Source organism: Megascapheus bottae, chromosome 35 (genome assembly GCF_031878675.1).
Source record: "Megascapheus bottae isolate mThoBot1 chromosome 35, mThoBot2.hap1, whole genome shotgun sequence".
NCBI classification, from domain to species: domain Eukaryota; kingdom Metazoa; phylum Chordata; class Mammalia; order Rodentia; family Geomyidae; genus Megascapheus; species Megascapheus bottae.
The window spans coordinates 2,537,079-2,550,920 of NC_143543.1; the positions used below are offsets into that span (position 1 = coordinate 2,537,079).

General features: G+C 37.6%; 1 protein-coding gene across 8 annotated transcripts in view; it reads right to left on the reverse strand.

Annotated features, from left to right (window-relative positions):
• Sox5 (SRY-box transcription factor 5) overlaps window positions 1-13,842 on the reverse strand; it is a 732,928-nt gene that overhangs the window by 255,450 nt on the left and 463,636 nt on the right. For all 8 annotated transcript variants that reach the window (XM_090324494.1, XM_090324498.1, XM_090324491.1 and 5 more), the window contains one exon: window positions 10,935-11,145. In XM_090324494.1, the coding sequence (XP_090180620.1) occupies window positions 10,935-11,145 (211 nt within the window). The remainder of the gene's footprint in view (window positions 1-10,934; window positions 11,146-13,842) is intronic.

Consider the following 13,842-nt stretch of genomic DNA (forward strand, 5'->3'; position numbering starts at 1 on the left):
ACACATACATGTATGTGCATATATAGGTATATAGTATGTTCATATGTATTATACATAGATAGACACCCATCTACAGATACAGATTTCTCCACTCCTATACTACCAGTCATACAAATGAAACTAGCTGAACATATTTTGAGGTTTACTACTAAGAATTTGCTTTGGAGAGCCAGTTGTTGGGGAGGAAAAATAGGCGTGCATATCTCCATCTCTCCTTCACCCACTAATGGTCTACAGATAGCTCTTCTTACTGCCATGTGATATACCTTTTAAAGCCCATTCTATTATCTTTATTAGTTTACACAAGGAAGGATAACTCTTTTTGTGAAAGCTGTACTAAAAGCAAATGAAGTGCTTCAAAGAAAGTAACACTGGGTGACTCTGATAATAGGTTGTTGCCTTTAGGCTCTAGTAAATGTAAAATGAGGAGCAAAAGATTTTTCTGAAAAAGTTCATGGGGTGGGGGGGGGAATAATTGTTCCAGTTATATAAACAATGATAAAGCTGAGTTTTAGGAGAAGAAATGATTTCCTAAGTGAATACAGTCACACACACACACACACCCCACAAGCAATTCTAATGGTGTAGGCTTCACAGTCTATGAAAGAGGAAGACAACCAGACACAGTGGCTAAATTACGCAAACACTGCCTGTTCTTGTGCGTGTACGTGTGTGTGGGGGGGGGGAGTGTCTGAAAGTGAACTATGCATACGTACACACATGCATAGCATATGATCATGCACATGCAAACTCCTGCACAAAGAAGGGAAGTCCAAGAAACTGAATTATGTAAGATGCAGCCTAACATCTGCACAAATGAAGACCCTAACCAAAGTTTATCTTCAACACATACATTTACTCAAATTCCCAACATGCCAGTGGCTCACACCTGTAATTCTAGGTCTTCATGACCCTGAGATCTGCGGGTCTCAATTGGAAGCCAGACTAGGCAGGAAAGTCCCCAAGACTCTTATCTCTAATTAATCACAAGAAAATGCCAGAAGTGGAGCTGTGGCTCCAGTTGGTAGAGTACTAGCCTTGAGCAAAAGAAGGGCAGGGGACAGTGCAAGGAGTACTGAAAACTGGGTGGCTCCAGGAGACCTCAGAAACAAATGTGTGTGTATGAGTGTGTGTGTGTGTGTGTGTGTGTGTGTGTGTGTGCATGATAGTTTAAGATGCTATTTAGATCACATACATATGTATTTATATATATATTTCTTCTACAAGGGAAAAATTTAAGAAGGAAAATTACATTAAATCATGGCTTACATATAATGAATGATAGTTGTCCTTAATGTACTTTGTTATCTCTCATCTCTTTGGCTGTCCCTTGGTTATTTCATATGGTTACAGTATCTCACTTTGTTATCTGATATATTGTATATATTTGTATTTGGTTATTTGAAATTGTATAGGGAAGGGGGGGAAACAAGATGAGGGGTGGGGGTGGGGGGAGGGAAATGGGGACCAAGACATGAGAAAGGGTATCAATGTATGTGAAGTAATGCACCTCCTATCTGGCAAATATCATGTAACCCTTCTCTTAAGTACAATAAAAATGTATGAAAAAAATGCATGGCTTAATCTCCATAAATACCCCCTGAGCGAGGATTACAGACAGACATCCTTAGATATTAGGACTCTAGATGTTAAGACTTAGATGTTAGGCCCTGTGGCAGGCCCAGAGTGAAAAAAAAAATCCATACCAAATATTCAGCCCAGTTTCTCTCCATACAACAGGGCTTCTTGTCTGACTGTGCCAGCTCTTTGTACCAGCTCTCAAAAATGGATGCATGCTCCTATTACCTCCATCCTTTCACATCTCATTTCTGAAGTGTCTGGACAAATTCTTGAACAACAGGGGAGCTTACCTCAAATGACTTAAATGGTGTCTTTCCAATAAAACTTTAGAACATTTTGGTGTGTACCTATATCACCCTTAGGGAATGTATTACCAGAGATATAGGCAGAAGACCAATTGTAGAGTGTTGTGTTGAGCTAAGGGTGACAATGACAAATGCAGAGTGTTGTGTTGAGTGAAGGGTGACAGTAACAGCCTGTATCTCTTCGTGAGGTCAAGTGAAAGCAGGCAATGAAAAACTCTGTCCAACACTTTCATTCTAAAGGGAAGGTGACTACAACTACAGATAGAAAAGCCAGTGAAAAGGGAGTTGGTTTGCTCTAGGAAGAGCATAAAAATGGTTTAAGTAAATAGCTGGCATGACCATTTCCAAAGGGACTTGAATGAAGCAGACAGATGCGTACGGGGAAGTTTAATGCAGAAGCACAGTGAGCTCTTCTCATCTTCGAAAGCATTCTGCTTTTCTTGAGATAGCTCAGATGAGCCACAAAGCGAGGTTTGCCTCTGACCCTTAGGTTTAACAGTCAATCAGTCAGAGTCGACTATTCCATTGTGGGAAACTGGAAGTCACAACCCTGGAAAACCCAGTAAATATTGTGAAGACCCAGGAATATTGAACAAGTCATCCAGTTGCCTCAGACTTGCTCAGAGGCCTTGGCTTCATTCCTGCCAGGCTTGCCTGCTCCCTCAAATGGTGGTGGGAGTCTAAGGTAAAATCCAGAAGGTTCAAAGTTCAAGGTCAACCTTGGCAAAACATGAGGGAGACTACAGCTCAGCCTCTTGGTATGATCTAATGAGCTAATGAAGATACAGCTTGACGAGGTGTAGCAAAATACAAGTCTGCGGCCACACCTGGACAAATACATGAAGACTGTACTTGAAAAGGAAAAAAAGAAATGAGGGAACAACTCCAGCATAAAAGTTGCTTGAACCAGGTGGCAGAGCAAGCCCTTGGTACTTACCGAAAAGGAAATAGAAATCTACCTCCAGAGGGAAGCCTAAAGAATTGGTTTTAGTAGGGAATTATAAAAGACCAATTCGTTATTCAACATTGCAAAGGAGGGAGAATGGATAACCTTAAATCCACTACGAGGGAAACTGCTACCTGGAAATCGCAATGAGAGTTGTTGTAAGGTTGTGGAATTTAGGGTATGCTTGGCGTGATGCTGGACGCACTCTGAAGCATTTAATCATCCGTCTCCTCATCTGGAAACAGGAGGAGGAGGGAATACAGATGTCGTGGCCTGTGTTTGGTGATTACTGAAATGGGGGCGACTGGGCAAGAGCAGTGATGAGTGGATGATAGGCTGAATCTCTAAATCACTAAGCATGGCAGTTGACACAGGATATGCATTTGATAAAAGTGAACAATTTTTATATTGTATCTGGGCAGAGTCCCATCGATTTTCTGCTATTCTTCTTTCTTATTGATGTGGTGTCATGATACAGGAATTCAGTACTATGTATTATGTTATTTATTATGATACACAATTTCACTGTCATTCTTAACCAGCTGAGGCTAATAAAAACAAAACAAAAATCACAATTTTTAAAAAAGAATGTAACTGGGACAATGGGCCAGTTATTTAAAGATATGAATTTACCAAAAATTTTCAGCACTCTTAATTAATTAGTGTGACATGAGACAATAAAAACACAGATCTTGTTGACAGGCCAAAAAAAAAAATTCTGATCAAAGTAAAAGGCTGAAAGAAAAAAAAAAGTTCTGATAGAGTAAAAAGATATAAATAAAAATATATAGCTACTTTTTTTCTTCTAACATAACTTTGAAAGCATTTTAATTAATCACTTGGAATAAAAAAAAAAGACAGGCTAGCTAGAATAAAGGAGAGCTCTCTTTTCCTCAGCCCATATGCAAATGGAAGTTTCCTTCTAACCATTTCACCTCAGTGGCCTCCTTTTGTGTGTCCCCCCCCAATTCGCCTCTAACTTCTGAATTTCTGTTAGCTGGTTGTTGGCAAGGGGAAAGGGTTGGAAATAATACTGGTCTTTCTATTGAAATCTGCTTTCTCTCCCTTCAATGGGAGGAAACCCAGGCATAAATGTGGTACTCTCATAATGATTTCGCTGGCACTTAATGAAATTTTCATCACAACCTGCTGTTCATTTTAATGGCCTTTGAAAAACAATGGAAAAATAGCTCGAGGGAAGAAAGGATGTTTCTGTGGCATGTATTTGTGAGTTTACCATTTGCTTCTCTCTCTCTCTCTCTCTCTCTCTCTCTCTCTCTCTCTCGAGTTTCTCCACAAAACTATGACAATGGTTAACAGTTTTGTCCCCTCCACACGTTTTGCACTTGTTTGCTTACACTTATTCTTAAGAAGTTTTCTTTTATGGAGCATAAGCACATCTTGTTTGTTCTGTTTACACTATCACTGGATGTGTGGATGATCAGGTTTAGATAAAACTACTTACTGCAGCAGATCAAGTCTATTTCCAGTTTAGATGGTCAGAGCACAGGTCGAGGCATACATTGGTGTGTTCAAATATTCATGTATTTTTTTTTTTTACAATTTTATAAGATCTCATTTTTGACACTTAAGACTTTTTTTTTGGTCTATCATGGAGCTTGAAGTCAGGGACTGAGAACTATCCCTGAGCTATTTCTGCTCAAGGCTAGAGCTCTATCCCTTTTAGCCACAGCACCATTTTCTGTTTTCTGGTGTATCACTGGAAATAAGAGTCTCATGGATTTTCCTGCTGGGGCTGGCTTTGAACCATGACCCTTAGATCCCAGCCTCTTGAATAACTAGGATTACAGATGTGAGCCACCAATACCCAGCTGAAACTCAGACCTGCTGATGCTTGCCTTGCTCAGTTTCCATTCAGCCATCTATGCATACCACTGCTGTGTTTTCTTCATGTATTTATATACAAGAATTGTTTTTAGATAGTAAAAATGAAATTATTTGATAATGACTGACTCCTTAGCTGAATGTTTAAAATCCTTTTAGAGGGGAAAATACAATTCATAGAGATAGTTGTGGGAAAGACAGTGAATTCAATCCAGTGTTGTGATGCTTTGGTGATATTTCCTTGTCTCTGTCTTTCCTGCTCTACCTCTGACTTTTCTACCTAAGATGCCACACCATTCTGCCTGATTCCAAACGTTTCTTAGTGTCTTCTACTAATTGTTAAACTAAGAAATATTGTCTCTTTCTGCATTTCCTTTTGTGGTTTATTCACTGGACTTAGACCTGCCATATTTCTTACAAGTTAAGAGCCTAGGTGTTCACTTAGAAGGCAATGTGATATGCTGGGAAATTCTATCAAATTTCCATAGATCATTTCTCTACAAACTTTGTAATGAAATACAGGAAGAAAACGGACTCTTTCTAGTAGATTGTCTCCAATCCTGATAGGCATCGAGCCAGAATTAAAAACCAATATGTGAAGGAATTATTTCCTAACTCTCTGAAACCAACAGTGCACTCCTTTTCGTAAAGCAGATGAAGACAGGCAAAGGAAAATTATACACCAATATAATCCCGTCATCACGGCTACAAATATCCCCAAAGACTTCTGAGCAAATCAAATCTAGCAACAATATATCAAAAAAAGACTATGAACCATGACCCCGTTGGGTATATTCCTAATTTGTAGGCTGGTTTGATATTTGAATATCATATTGCCTCAGTATCAAATTCTAAAACATCTGTGAAAAAAAAACCTCTCAGGAAACTAAGAAAGCGGGGATCTCTTTTGAACTAGGTTAATTATCTACAAAGAACCTATTGCCTGTGTCAAACTGAATACTAAGAATCAGATACTTAGCTCTTATCCAGAACAAGGCAATAATTCTACTCTTACCATTCTTATTTAATATTCAAGTTCTAGCCTCATTTAAGGATAAAAGGAAATAAAACCTATACCTCACGAAAAGAAATAATGAAATTATTTTTAGGACAAATGGTTGTCCATGAGGAATTGGAAAAAAAAAATATGTTTAGTTGATTGCAGTGGCTCATGCCTGTAATCCTAGCTACTCAGGAGGATGAGATCTCAGGATCAAGATTCAAAGCCAGCCCGGGTACAAAAGGGCCTGAGACTCTTATATTCAATTAATCACTAGAAAAAGGGAAGTGGGGCTTGGCTCAAGGGTAGGGTGGTAGCCTTGAGCTGAAGGGCTCAGGGACAGAGTCCAGGCAGAGTTCAAGCTCCATGAATCCCCTCCCCCCCCAAAAAAATGCTAGCACCAACAGTGATTATTCAAAGACCACAGAATGAAAGTTTTATATACAGAGGTCAACTACCTTATGTATATTAACAGCTAGCAATTGAGCCCAGACCCTGAGTTCAAGCCCCACAATCAACAACCACAACCACAACAACAAAATACAGAAAACAGAGACAAGCAATTTAGTTTGAAATTAAAAGAATGATAGCATTTATACTTATCTCTACATTTTTTAACCAAAAACACTAGTTATAAATGTAACAAACTATGTCTGAAGATGTATATTTGGAAACCTATGAAGCTTAAACAATAGGTCTTAATAAATGTGGCGATATTTTATATTTCTGGACATGAGAATGCTACACATTTATAGTGTCATCCTCTCTCTCCCACTTCTCTGAAACCCATCCATACCCTTGAGTTATACAGTTCCATTTTTTGGTAATATACATTGTCTATAATGGTGATTCTATAGTTTAGAAATGAAAAAAATAACAATAGACCTGGAACAATCAACATGGTACTGAAGAAAATGAAGCAATAAAGACAGAATGGTGTTGACCAAAACCACATCCATGAATCAACAAATCACAACAAGGAGGAAAGAAATAAATACACAGAAATATTGGGCCGGGAGTTTGGCCTAGTGGTTAAAGTGCTTGCCTAGCATGCATGGAGACCCAGGTTCGATTCCTCGGTACCACATACATAGAAAAAAGCCAGAAGTGGTGCTGAGGCTCAAGTGGTAGAGCTCTAGCCTTGAGAAAGTCCAAGGACAGTGCTCAGGCCCTGAGCTCAAGCCCAGGACTGGCAAAAAAAAAAAAAAAAAGAAATATTGTCAGCTATCACTGGTCATGGTGATAAATGCAGTTACTTGGAGAAAGGGTAAAAGATGGTCTTTTCAATAAGTGCTACAATGCCTTGGTAGCTACTCTCTCTTTCTCTCTCTCTCATCATATAACTTGTTTGCTTTATAATGGTATAAAGATGAGAGACATAATTTTTGAAATGTAACATTAGAAGGCTCTAGAAGACAATATAGGAGAAAAAATAAGTAACAATGGGCTAGGGGATGAGTATTATAGAGATCAAATTACAGTCTGTGCCATCAAAATGTTAAATTAGAGTTTACTAAAAGTGAATGAGATCTTGGAGAAACCAGACTATGGACAAAATCTTTGCATTTTGCCTTCTAGGTATAAGACTTGTGTCCAAATATATATATGTGTGTGTGTGTGTGTGTGTGTGTGTGTAAAGATGTCTTGAAATTCAACAAAATAGAAATGTTTCAGCAAAAGGCCAAAGAACCAGACAGACAATTCCCACAAATAATTATCCATACTGCCAATCACCATCTAAGAAGATGATAACACTGCTTGTCATACGGAAATTGAACAGCAATGCATCAATGGAATGTTAACCAATTTCAGTAAACAGAATCCCCCAAAGAAACCCCCAAATATCAAGTATCAATGAAGATATGAAGATGCAGGCACTTATAAATTATTGATGGCTAGAATGCAAAATCAGATACCTACTTAGAAGGAATATTTGGTAGTTTCCTATAAATTTCAGAAAAGTTATTTCCTCAAATCAACCACGTACCCTGATTTTCAGTCCACTGAGTTGAAAACTCAGGTCCACAGAAAACTCATCTTTACTTGAATAATAGTAACTTTATTCATAATAACCCCAAACTGGAAGCAACTAAGATATCCTTTGATATGTAAATGGATAAACAAAGCCGGGTACATTCACACAATGCACTATTATTCACTGATAAAAAAAGACATGAGCCTACCAAGCCATGCAACACACATAGCCAGAATGGGAGATCTTTTCTGCAATAAAAAGAACCAGGATTTAGGACAGAAATGACTATTTTTAGGACAAAGTAAGAAATATTTAAGATAAGGTCACAATACCTTATGCTAATAGAAAGACAACCACAGTGATTATGGCTTGAAAAAACAAAACAAAACATCCCTGGTTCAAAGTAAGTATTCCATCATGAATGACTGAAGATCTTGTTAATAAATGATTAAGTTTAGAACTGATGGAGAGCAGACCAGTCTCCTGTTCAACATAATTACATAGTCTATGTAGACCTGACCCTCTAGAACATGACTTCTTAGCTTGGGAGACACACAGTGCTAGCTTTTCAAAAGTATGGAATGGAAATTGGGCAGGCACCAATATTATGAAGAAGAGGATTGAATGGACACATTCAATTTCCACCTTGAAGAAGTCATGGAAGATGAGGGATCTGTGAACACTTCAACATGATTGAACTCTCCCCCCCCACCACACACACACACACACACACACACACACACACACACACACACGTACAGAAAGATCTCGTGGTAACCCAGCAGGAAGTGTAATTTTCTGTGTGGATGTCCCCATCAAAATGAAATTTAATTTAAAAATGTAAGTGTAAGAAAAAGAAGGGAAAAGAAAAAGTCAGTGTCAGCTAACAAATGTCATCGTCAAAAGGAGCTTTTGGATACATGACAACCCAATGTGATGTGTTAACTTTGATGGTATCTGAAAACGGGGCGGGGCGGGGGGAGCATGCTTGATAAAAAGTAAAGAATTTTGAGGAGACTATCAGCTTTAGTTGATAATAATGTGCCAATGTTGATTTTTATCATACTAATGGAAGATGTTAATAAAGAGGGACTTCCTAAGGGTTCAAGCATGGGAAGTAGGTAAGATCTACTTCATTTTCCTCTAAGTCTAATTCCGTTCTTCAGAATAAAAATCCATTAATGTAAGATTGGTAATGTATAAATAATAATAGTTAACCAGAACTACACTTAAAAATGGTAGGCATTTTTCTTTCAAAGTAAAATTAATGGCATGAGAAGATACTAATATTACTATGTTAAGTGAAGCAGGTTGAAAGTTAATTTTAAAGGATAGAGCAAATCATATGAAATTAACAGAATATGTAAAAATGAAATAAAAAAGAAATGTGCCATAATGTTAAAAGTCTTAATGCTGGAAATTCAGGTAGCTATTTTTCTTCATTTTTATGCTTCGCAGTTAATGATGAAGGCCTGCTATTTAATATAAGAAAATGATTACTATGTATAAATGCGTGTATATGTATGAATTTACACGTACATACATATGAATGTATACACACACTTATTTATTCATTTCCTTATTTAATATCTGGATCCGCCTTTAAGCTCAGCTTTTATCTCACTGAGAATGGGAGAAGACATAAAACATAAAAAATACCAAACGTCGTGGGCCGACATACTTATATCTAAAATTCCTTCCAGTTCTTAAATCATGAGAATGGCATGAATTTCAAGCAAAAAAAAAATTATTGCCCACTTCTACCTCTGGTTAGGATCCAGAAATAATGGATTATTACCTGACTATTAAATGCATTGGTTAAGTTATCATTGTGTCAAATGTAGCTTAATTTCTCAGTGCCCTCACAGATTAGAAAGGAGCCAAGTTCCATGTATATCCTGAGTGTGGTTTTAGTGTACAGTATGCCTTCAGATACTGTTGTTGGCTTGCTGTAAATTTCCATGAAATGAGAGGTCTAGTCTTGTGTAGGAGACCATTGTTTTGCTTGGGCTGGCACAGGTTCAAATAGGAGTCATTAAGTAGACCTGACATAATGAGCAACTGTCAAATCTACCTCCACTTTTATGAGTCACATTCGTTATTTTATTGGTTGGCTTGCTTTACCTTTAAAATAATCCTATGTACATATCACATTGAGGCGACTGTCAGCAACACCTAAACAGATTTAGAGCTGAAAGCTTAAAAACAAAAAAAAAGAAGGAAGACAAAAGGAAGATATAGATAGATAGATAGATAGATGATAGATAGATAGATAGATGATAGATAGATAGATAGATGATAGATAGATAGATAGATACATAGATAGATACATAGATAGATAGATAGATAGAGAAAGGGGGAAAGGGAAAGAAGGAAGGAAGGAAAGAAAAAGGAATTAAGGAAGGAAGAAAAAAGGAAGGAAATAAAGGAATGAGAAAGGAAGAAAGGAAGAAGACTAAAGGCAAGAAGGAAAGAAAGAGAGACAGACAGATGAAAGAAAGAAAGAAAGAAAGAAAGATGAAAGGAAGAAGGAAGAAATAAATAAAATTTCCTCAGTATAACAAATGAGAGTTAACTATATCATACAGAGAGAAAATCAATAGTTTTAAAATAGATCTAACTATATTCATATTAGACTACATAAGAAACACATTTAACCAGGAAGGTAGAAGAAGATATATTAATGCATAAAGGTTACAAACATAAAATTCTGAAATGGTCCTTGATGTGCCAAAAAAAATTACTAATGATGAAATGACTAGAAATAGGAAATAGGATAGTGGCTTTTTTTTTGTTCTGTTCTCACATGTTGATATTGAGTCTTTTAAGTTTCTTTCACTGAGAATTCCTTCATGTGTAAGAAAATATGGATGCAAGTCACAACTGAAATTTTATTATGTTTTATATAAAACCTATTTTCCTCCCAGGCAGTTTCTACTCTAATCATTTAACAAAAGACTTAAAAGAGAGAAAGAAACTGGAATGTCTCGCGTCTGTCATCCCAGCTACTCAGGAGGCTGAGATCTGAGGATCATAGGTTCAAAGCCAGCCTGGGCAGGAAAGTCCAGGAGACTCTGATCTCCAGTGAACCACCAGAAAACCAGACATGAAGCTGTGGTTCAAGTGATAGAGCGCCAGCCTGGAGGGAAAGAAGCTCAGGGACAGTGTTCAGGTCCTGAGTTCAAGACCCAAAACCAATGAGAACGGCGAGGGGAGACAGAGAGAGACAGCGAGAGAGAGGGCAATTGAAATCAAAGGATTAAAATCACCCCCACTGTTTACCTTCTGGCTCATTTTTGATGAGCTCTTCCATCTTCCGCTGCTTCAATGTGTCAACCACATCCGCCAAGCTACCCTTACGCCTTTCAGGGGTCCCCAGGGAAGTTCCAGACAGGGACTCCCCACTTTGACGTCCACCTTCTTCTGCCTTCTGAGGTGAGGTAGATGAGTTGTGTGCCGTAAATGAAGACATAACTTTATTGTCATCAAGTTCCTGCAGGAGAAAGCAAAGGAGAACGCAGAAGATAGGTTGTGTAAACTGTATTAAATTCAAATGACCGTGCGGCTTGTTTAGCCAACCTACGAGACAGACAAACGAACAAATGAAAAAAAAAAGTGACATGTCATTCTGGAAGAACATAGAAATAAAGAAATATCTGAAAGGCCCACCACGCCTGGCATCCTAGCTTGTTAAGAGGCCTAGTTCTGAGGATCATGGTTCAAATCCAGCCTGGGCAGAAAAGTCTGTGAGACTCTTTGTTTCCATTTAACCACCTAAAAGCCAGAAGTGGAGCTGTGACTTCAAGTAATGGAAAGCCAGCCAGCCTTAAGCACAAAAAGCTCCAGGGACAGTGCCCAGACCCTGAGTTTGAGTCTTAGGACCAACACACACACACACACACACACACACACACACACACACACTGACCGCAGGTGAACACTAAAGTCAGTGAACAGTCCACAGGAAACAATCATTTCATTTTTCTATTTGTAAAAGTTACACTATTCTCTGGACATTACAGTTGTCGCTATGAAACTTTCTCATCCCGTAGAATTCAATGTTCATTGATTTATTTTTATTAAACAAAATTTCAATCCGTCGAAGATTAAAGCATCGATGTTCATGATCTTTAAGTTGTGGTACAAAGTGATTTCAAGCCAACACATCAGTTTCTGAATGCAATATATTTTTAACTAATGTCATCTCTGTCCTTCATTCTCCCACACCTCTCCTAATCCCTACCACACCCAAATCCACTTATTTTTAAGTAAATAAATTCCATGGGTTTTGTTTTCATTTGAAGTCTTTGCTTTTTCTCTCATGCTGGGACTTGAGCTCTGGGCCTTGTGCTCTCCGTTGACTTTTTCACTCATTGTTGGTAATCTGTCAACACAGACAACACTTCTGTTCCAGCTTTCTGATGGTTAATTGGAAATAAGAGCTCCATGGCTTTGTCTGCCCAGACTGAGTTTGAAAAGCAATGATTCTCAGTTCTCAGCCTCCTGAGTAGTTGTGATTACAGGCTTGAGGTGCAAGCAAACTACCTAATTGAATTGGTTCCCCCTCAGCGAGCTCCTTCTCAGGAGAACTCTCCCCTCCCTCTGAAGCTTTTTATTGTTTGTTGTTGTGGAACTAAGGCTTGAACTCAGAGCCTGTGCATTGTTCTTTTTTGCTTGTTTAAATAAATAAATATATATATGCATGCACACACATATATACAAATACAAGCATACATATATACACAGATATACATTAGGTCTAAATTTTAGTATATTTTGTAATGTACCATCATTTTCCAAACCCTCAGATATTTATTGCAACTGTTCAGTGTCTATAGCATTTGGAATATGTTTTACATAAAAGGTACTAATGTTTTTCAAGCCGAATGGAGGTGATAAAGAACAATTCGCTTTCTTATTTAAAGGTTTCGCTCTCACCTCTTAACAGCACAATTCTTACTCCTAAAGCTGTGTCCTAAGAAATTTGAGTCTTACCCTAAGTGTATTTCTTATTTTTATAGCATTCAAAGTGTCCATTAAAATGGATTTGAGTGCGAGCATATTTAACGTTTAGTATAACAGATTATACCTGTTTACACATTCATTCTTCTCCCTACTCAAGATATTTAAGAGAATCTTTTGATTCCAGAAAAGTGACAGATCATATTGAGGGTTTTTTTCCCCCCTAAGGTTCATGCTAATATTTTTTTACTAACTTAAAAAATGTACAAAAATAACTTAACTAAAACTGTCATTGTAATTTTCTTAAAAATAGATGAAAAGCAGAGTTGTCAACACAAAACATGTGAGTATGATTTTATGATTTTGCATTAATGGAAATTAAGAAGTGCAGGAAAAGGAATCACAGATCCAAAGTCAGTTCTCCAGATAGAGTTGATGCATGTAAAAAAAAAAACACAAAAAAAAGCAAAGTAAAAGGATGTGTGCAATAGAATCTTCCAGATCACAACTCCTTACTGATCGCAAACCATCCCAAAAGGTTTGCATTTCTTATAAGCATTATGGTGTGCATCTGATATCATTATACCTTGCCTGAATGTTCTATATATGATTTAACTCCTAATAATACTTAAATTTAGGAAAACAATACCCCAAATGGAATAATTACCAGCTCTGTGGGTGAAATGAATGCACACTTTTGGAGTTATTTAAAACCCACTGATAACATAACCGAACACATTAATACACACACACACACACACACACACACACACACCCCTCAAAAGGCACAGTCATAACTTACTTCAGTAAGCTAGTAAGACTATTCTTAGGAATGGACCATAATTCACAGGAGGTAAATTTCATATGCAATATAGAATAGAGAAAAATCTGTGTGTTAGATTTCTACACAGTGGTTTTCATTTCTTTCTGGAGCCAAACATAGAAGCAGCTTGATATCAGCTTCTCTGAGGAGACTTTTATTTGGGTCCATGGGAAAGGGGCAAACATTTAAAACCAAGAGTTCTTCATAGCTGAATTTTACACAGGTATCTCTCTAATAACATATTATCCTGGGAGAGAGAGTGTGCCACCAAAATTTACCACGTGTGTTAAAAAAAAATCTGAAAATAGCCGGGTGAGATGACTCACTCCTGTAATCCTAGCTACTCAGGAAACTGAGATCTGAGGATCGAGGACCAGGGTTCAAAGCCAGCCTGGGCAAGAAAGA